This window comes from Pistacia vera, unplaced genomic scaffold (genome assembly GCF_008641045.1).
Source record: "Pistacia vera cultivar Batoury unplaced genomic scaffold, PisVer_v2 Contig79, whole genome shotgun sequence".
NCBI lineage: Eukaryota > Viridiplantae > Streptophyta > Magnoliopsida > Sapindales > Anacardiaceae > Pistacia > Pistacia vera.
Window position 1 is genome coordinate 64,960 of NW_022196656.1, and position 7,763 is coordinate 72,722.

The 7,763-nt window shown below is 35.8% G+C and overlaps 1 protein-coding gene across 7 annotated transcripts; it reads right to left on the reverse strand.

The window, feature by feature from the left end:
• Nucleotides 1-943: 943 nt before the first annotated feature.
• LOC116116939 (DNA-directed RNA polymerase III subunit RPC8-like) lies at nt 944-6,387 on the reverse strand. 7 transcript variants are annotated; one of them, XR_004125898.1, is made up of 10 exons: nt 6,190-6,387; nt 6,073-6,117; nt 5,871-5,993; nt 5,658-5,753; nt 4,808-4,895; nt 2,458-2,542; nt 2,239-2,302; nt 2,045-2,134; nt 1,282-1,389; nt 944-1,129 (listed from the first exon to the last, which is right to left on the reverse strand). XR_004125898.1 is itself a non-coding variant. In XM_031402978.1 (10 exons), exons 2-9 carry the CDS (start codon nt 6,097-6,099, stop codon nt 1,345-1,347), a joined length of 618 nt encoding a protein of 205 aa, XP_031258838.1. In that variant the 5' UTR covers nt 6,100-6,117; nt 6,190-6,387; the 3' UTR covers nt 944-1,093; nt 1,303-1,344. The 7 variants fall into 7 exon arrangements, 5 of the variants coding, with proteins under 5 accessions (XP_031258838.1, XP_031258837.1, XP_031258836.1 ...); XR_004125897.1 differs by having other exon boundaries at nt 944-1,150; XM_031402978.1 differs by having other exon boundaries at nt 944-1,093; nt 1,303-1,389.
• Between the last annotated feature and the right edge of the window lie 1,376 nt (nt 6,388-7,763).

The window sequence follows — 7,763 nt, forward strand, 5'->3', positions numbered from 1 at the left end:
ATTGTTTTTACATATCGGTAAGGAGCAAATTAGAATAATAGAAAAGAATGAAGTGAGAAAGGAAAGCCAGAATATGAGTATCAAAGGAAAAACAGTAGTGTAGTTTGGTTTACTTACAAAGCGATTAGTACTCACTCCGTTATTTTACTATTTTGAAAGTACTAGATGAAATATGGTCGGGTGGGTGGGACGTCAACAAGCAGACGAGTTTAGCAACACTGTCCAAGAATATTTTATACTTATTAATGTAAAATTAGTTGTTTTATGTAGAGATATATAAATTAAAGTTAGTGTTTTTTTGGGTTTTTACTTCATATATATTTTCTAAGAATATTTTGTGGGTTTTATCATTTATCTCTCAAAGAATTACTAGTTAAAGAATTTATTACAAAAAAGAAGAATGTTATTGAAATAAATTTGAAAGTAAGATGATTATTTTTCTAATTCTACTAATTTGGGGGTTAAAAAATAATTTATTAATTTATTTGTTAAGGGTATCTATGTCTAAAACTAAAAATCACTAACGATGTTACTTTAAAGGTGAAAATCTAAAATATATGAGACCAGAGGTGAAAACTTACAGTTTCGCTAATGTTTGGGTGAGAATAATACGATTAATTTTTTTAAGGGATTTTTTATATTTAATAGTAAGATTTTAGTAATTTTAGGGTTATTGAATAAATACTTCTTAGAAATCGTTGGAATTGTATGAGATTTTATTATTCCTAAAAAATTAATGAAATTAACCCTTTAATATGCATTATAATTACACAATTAAAGAGAAGCATAAAATTTTGATGATATCATAACATTAACAGCAATTCATAATTTTATCAAGAAAGTATGTTTATGTAAGTAAAATTTTATTTTGTGCATGTATAATTGGGTATGAAGAATTGCACAATTATAGCTTAAAATAAAGAAATGGGTTTCATATTAAAAGTATAAAAATGTAAAGATACCTTTAAATTAGCTATTTGTGGCGAGTCAGAGACTTTTAAAATCAAGCCAAGTAGCCAACAATGGGAGACATTATGAATCACAAGTTCCGAGCTCCACTCAAACTTCAGCCTTCTTAGACGATAATATGAAACTGTAATTGGCGGCTCATTAATTCCTTGTTGACAACCTGGGAGTAGAAATTTTGCGACTACATATAATAACAAATTAAAACTAGCTATCATCAAAATTTCCTATTCAAGTGATTTAGAATATTGAACTGAGTCTGAAACCAAGTCGAGAGTGGTCTAATTTCCACATTTTCAAGCAGAAATAATGTACCAAGCGTAACAGAAATACTACCGCTGCTTCGGTTCCGCTTCATAAAATTATGTCACAAGCATCCTACCACCATGAAACGGGGCCCAAACCATCATAATCAATCGATCCCTGCAAAACGAAGTGTCAACTAATAATTAGACCACTGTATATACCCAGATAACACACTGACTCAATAAAACCAATAATATCAGGTAACATTTGAATTTATTTATGCATTGAGACACATCTTAAATGTGTTTCAAATTCAGAAAAAGGGGTGATTTTCATAAAACTCACTAGCATAGACATGTCATGAATTCAAAATCTAATTAAACCTGTTAGAATAAAAGTTATGAAATTTGATTAGACCCTTCTTAGTGAATTCTTTTACCCATTGTATGTTGACGACGAGTTTTCAATTAACATTGCAGTGACATACAAACTCTTATTATAAGTCTCAAAGCAACCTGCCAAGATTTTAGATCACACTATCTCTAGAAAGTAGCAATCTTAACGACAAGATACATATAAACCTAGTAGAGACAGATATTAAGCCAACAAACAAAACGATAATATAGATAGATTACAGTTCAGTTCCAGTTGAAGCATCATGACAACTTTCTAGAAGAAGGAAAAAGAAGAAAGAAAGAATACATTCTAGTTAGCTGGCCATTACGCTCACTAGAAAACATTCTATAAAACCTTCAAAGAAAAATAAGGACCAAAAAAATGAGAAACCCAGAGGCAATCACCAGTCAATAACAAGTTTGAAAGATGTACTTACAGTCACTACCATAGGGGCAAATGGCTTTGATCCTTCAGGTTGCTCAATAGGAATTGGCGGATACTTAACACTGAGAACTCGAAACTTAATCTGACATTCAATAAATCTAATGTCAGCAAATATATGCAAACTAGAAGTTTGAGTGTGTATATATATATATATATATATTATAGCAATTGCACAACAATATAAACCTCGTCTATCCCATCGATCAGGTATTTTGTATCTCCAAATTCCCATATCCATCGGACATCGTACCTGCAGTAATAATCATAGCAAAGTTTTACTGAACAAACAAATGTAAACAGAAGGCAGACAAAAATATAACCAGAAATGAATATGAAAGTTTTTCAAAATGTACAATTTAACGGCAATTCTAGAGTATAACAAGCCAGAGAAGGACTCAGTCACACCTTTTATCAGGGTCAGGCTCGGATCGAGATGGACTTGGCAAAAGATGAGAAGGAATGTAAATATCATCAAAAAATCCAAGAGATACTGCCAAATATAGCAGGGAGATTTCACAACAAAATTCAATTAGTTGCTTCACTAAAGGTACCAATATAGTTAATGTTCAAAAGCAAACTTGCAGTATAATAAAGAAAAGACAAACAAAAAGGCATAACAATTCTGTAAGGAAAACTACACTCAAGGTTTAAATTTATCCACAATCCATCCGTCCGAAGTGAAATTTCACTATTATGAAATCTATGATAAAGTTAATATATTAGTTCAAGAAAATGTCCCGTAGATCAGTTTTACTTGACAGATCGGGAGGATTCTTCAAGCCATATACAGCCAAAGTTTCCTCTACTGAGTAAAGATGACTAGATTGCTATTTTCGTTAGATGTGCAAGTTTTTAGGGTAGAACCAAAGTCGACAGGTACCTAGGGTGTTAGTTGTTTGGTGGAACCAGCACTGTGCGGTTCTTGTTCCGGTTTTGGTTCCACCACCTTAGGAACTGTAATCGGAACCAAGGTTCAGGTACCCAGGGTGGAACCGACCGGTATCCGGGGTGTATTTGTAATTTCTGTAAACAGTTGGGGGCGTACATAATATTTACAGGGTATATTTATCATTTTTTTGAACAATAGGGGTGTGTAATTTTATGTGAACAGTGTCGGGTACCCGGAACTGGAACCTATGGTTCAGATTCCAGTTCCAGGCATTTAGGAACCGGAACCCACCGCGGTTCCAATGTTTGGGCCGGGTAGCTGGGCTCGCCCACCCCTAATTATCATGGCTCAATTTCATCATCCCAGTCAGGGAAGTCAATTCCCAACTAATACTTGCCACCATCAACGTGTTCCATGCAATCCCAAGTTTTATTTAAGGGAAAACAACAAACAGAGACATTCTGACAAAAATGAGCATATATGTAAGGACAAAATATTGTAGTAAGGCAACAGAAAATGTGTACTGTCCTGTACTTTGGCAAAGAAGAACGCTAGAGAGATAGAAGAGAATTAATACAGCTGCATCAGAAGATGGAAACACGTTGAGTTGCCTGGCACTGATAGAAAGACTCAATCTTATCGGGAAAAAAAAAAGCTGCTACTGAATTCAGCAACACCACAAGGCTTCAATTTCGACCATTAATCATTCAAGAATACCACAAGGACGCTTCAATTGCAGCCACAAATATCAGTCAAGAATGTATGTACAAAAAGTAGGAGATCAGGGAATTCTCTCTTCAAAAATAGGTTACTTCGATGAACCAAGGCTAAAACCCTTATTAAACAAATAAGGTTTTTTTTTTTTTTTTTCCCCAACAGGCAAGCAAAGATCAACCCCTCAAATTACGAGCACAAGATGATAAAGATTGCAATCAAACACAATCTTTAACCGAGGAAATGGATTGAACCCTAAGCCTTGCAATCAGTGACAACCAGCATATCCATGAGATGATGATGGGAACTCAACCAAAACAATCAAAATACAGTTCAATAACACTCAGGACAACCAATAAGTAACAAGCAATCTGTATATATTGATATGATAATAGTAACAAGATGGTAAGAAAGAAACAGAGCAAAATGATAAACAGCAAAATAAGGGAGTACTTAGCACTTCGAGAAGCTAGCAGCCTCCCAACAAAGATCCAAAATATTCAATATCCTCCACACGCTTTTTCCCTCTCTTATATACAATAATGAAGTCATGCCCAAATTACCCTTTTCTAAATCCACGTGGAATATTCCACACTAACTAACTCTCTTCTCAATTACCCTTTCTGCCCCTTCCTCTCTTCTTCTTGTAAATCTTTGTTATAGGAGGTTTATCAGATGACCAGCAGAGCACTGTGCTCAACAGGGACCCAAGACTCAAAAACTCATTTTTGAGTTATAATGTACCATTCATAGATAAGAGAGTTGTCCTCCTAAACCATCCTTGTGTAGGAATCTTGGCATAGGTTTGAAGGAGAGATAACAACAGAAGACAATCAGTTGAAAGAATAAAGCCTGAATTTTATGGACAATCAAAGATGACTTCCCAACTGAACCAGACCATCAAGTCCTATGGAATCACAACCCAAAGACTATCCAATCTACAGTCCTTATTGGAACTCCTTAGCAAAAAACCATGAAACTAGAAGGTTAAACTCCCCCTCCAGCCCTCGAGAAAATTAAAGGAGCAAATCCATCCATATGATACATACTTCTTAAAAAGGTATATAAAAAAATAAGGAAAATATTACAAGTGGATGCATATCTAGAGTAGATCACAACAAAATAAGGTACTGAGATCGTTGTTAGACATACAGCGCAAACCATTGGCATCAGATTCTTTAAGTTTAGCAGCAATGATCTCTCCCACAAAGGGGCGAAACACAACCAATCTAAACTCGACCTGCCAGATGTACAAAACAAGATTGTCAACAAATTTGAAATTCACTGAGTCGGTACTGTATTTTATACAGAAAATTCATGGCACATGACAAAAATATCCTATGATCATGTATCAGAAGAAGCTGATCAATTATAAAATCAAGATCCCAAATTGCTTTTAAAAGAATTGTTAAAGAACCAAACAAGTTCACTATAAAGGTATGTCTTCCCCCCCCCCCCCCCCCCCCCCCCAAGAAAAAAAAAAAGTGTATACACAAACTAATCATAACTGTGAGAGGCTTCGCCCAAAAATAATTATTCCAAGCAATATAAAATCTAAAAATACATTCCCATTGAGGACAACTTGAAAGTTACGCGACATCGCACTTTTTCTTTTTTTCCCTTTGGAGTGAGACAATGGTTACATGCTAGTGAGTATTAAGCTTTGAATTAAAGCCTCTAATACCACGACAAAGAAGCTTTTCCACATAGTCTCAAGGGCATCTTCACTCCTCACCTTATTCATGACAAGCAAATAAATAAAACTAAACTAAACTAAAAAATCTAGGAAATATTACAAAGCACAAACTTGGAACCCAATATCTTGCACATCCCCTTAACCTAGCACTGACAAATCCAATCCAAAGTAAACAAAATTACAATACAACAAATGAAGCGAATACAACTAGCACATTAATAGCTCGTGAAAAAACCTGAAAATGATTTGATGACGTTGAGAATACATACACCTGAGATAAAAACATATTAAAGTTCATATATATACCGTATATGTGGAAGCACCTTCTCCTGGAAAAATAAATCCACCTTCAATTTTGAAGATATCATACACAGAAATGCAGAGTCCCAAGTTTGCAACAACCTTCAAAACAAAAATAATTACCTTCTTCTACATACTATCCAGCACAGTTCATAAATATCCAACAAACTTAAATTAGAAAAAAAGTGTAGAGTCAAAGTAAAGAAAAGTTCCACATACCTTATCTAAGAAAATATTTTCTAACTCTAATTTAATAGCTTCATCAAGAGGACGGCTAAGGAGATGAGGAGGCAAACGCAATGTGTGCTCAATTTTGCTAAGATAAAACATTTTCACCGTCTCCTACATTTCCAAAAAACCCAATCAATCAAAGCACATCCAATACACACCCAAATTGAAAGAGTACCCAACAAATACACACCGAAAGCGACCGTGCGCCCACCAACATCCATGAAATTCGGCGCAACTGCCACCAATTGCATCATTTTAAACAACAACAGGATCAAATTAGAAGAAAAAAATACAAACCTTTAACTACCGGTTGAGATTATTCAGGTAGGACGCGTTGAGTCGAGTAAAGGAGAGGTGGTGGAGATAGGGGTAGGGCGAGGCGGCTGTCGCCGGGGGAGGGGTGGCGGGTATCGAATTGAGGGAGAGGCGGGGCGCGAGTTGAACGAGCGTGTGCCTGCCCCGGCGGGAATGTGGAGACGGGTGGCTTTTTTTTTTTTTTCCCAATTGTAACTGCTTTTTAATTTTTAATGTTATATTGGAAATTAAAATTTTAAATTTTATATAAAAATAGGTTTGTTATATAAAAAGACAATAGTGCCCTAACGCCACATATGTCATGTGTCACAGGCTAGGAGTTTTACACCTAAAAAGCTAACTCATAAGGAACTCTCCCATTATAGGTCAAGACCTCCCCAATACACCTCCGATGTGAGATATATGATATAAGTTCTCCTCCAATCCAGAGACGAGGGTTTCGTTGTGGGATTCGTGACATTCACCCTCATCCAATCTTGTGACACCCTTATCACAAATGCTTGTCAATCTCACTCTCGAGTGAACCCGCTATCACACTTAAACGTCTCTCTACGTGGGTGTTTGGCGGTACACTGAAAGACGGATCAAATTTGCTATGATATCATTGTCACGGATTGAGAGTTTCACACCCAAAAAGCTAATCTATTAGACTAAGAGACTCCCCTCTTATAAGTTTAAGACCTCTTCAATGCGCTTTCAATGTAAAATTCGTGACATATGTCATATTAAGATAGATCATAGTGTTGACTAAAACCTTTACTAAATTCAAGTGTATTTGATCATAATTTTAGGGACTAAAGTAATCTTCTCACTTGTATGGTAAATAAGACTTAAAAAAAATTATAAATGAAATTGTAAAAGAAAAACAAAAAACCTAGACAAATATAAACCAAATGAAATAACCATTTTTTGTTTAAATAAGATAATAGCTGAAAAAACTAGAAAAATTAATTTATGTTTTGTTACTTAGTATAATATTTTTTATGAGTAATCCTCTAGACGTCTTTATAATAATTCACCCCTCGAGGCTCGAGCCCTCGTTTTTCACATGAAATTGCAAGGCTCAGTACGCATGTTTATCAATCATTTGAATTTGCTGGGTGGAGTTTATTTGAATAATAAAGGGTGCGTTTGGTTTAATATTTTGGATAGGATTTTAGGGGTAGTATTGGGTTATTGGATATGGGAGTATTACGAGGTAAATTTTAAAAATTTATAAAAAAGCCCTTAGGTTTACTAATTTAACTAAAGACCCTAACATGTAAAATGACAAAAACACCCCCACCACTGCAGTGTCAGATTCCGGCCACCACCGCCGGAATCTGACCGGAAAATTTCGTTACGGCACAGACTTGTCGGATCTGTGCCGTAACACATCGTTATGGCCTTTTCCGGCTAGATCCATGGTAGATCTGGCCGGAAAAGGCCAGATCTATGGTTTGTTTTGGCCGTCGACGGCCGGAAAAGGCCAAACGACGGCCATCTTTGGCCGTCAGCGACGGCCAAAGATGTGGCCGTCGTTTTCGGTCGACGACGGCCAAGATTTGGCCGTCGTTGACCGTCAAC

Coding starts and splice junctions, on each gene's coding strand:
- LOC116116939 (XM_031402978.1), bottom strand. CDS start 6,099: ATGTTGGTGGGCGCACGGTCGCTTTCG. Junction 2,543..4,807: donor TGATGCCAATGGTTTGCGCT/GTATGTCTAACA, acceptor TATATTTGGCAG/TATCTCTTGGATTTTTTGAT. Junction 2,135..2,238: donor TGATCGATGGGATAGACGAG/GTTTATATTGTT, acceptor ATTGAATGTCAG/ATTAAGTTTCGAGTTCTCAG.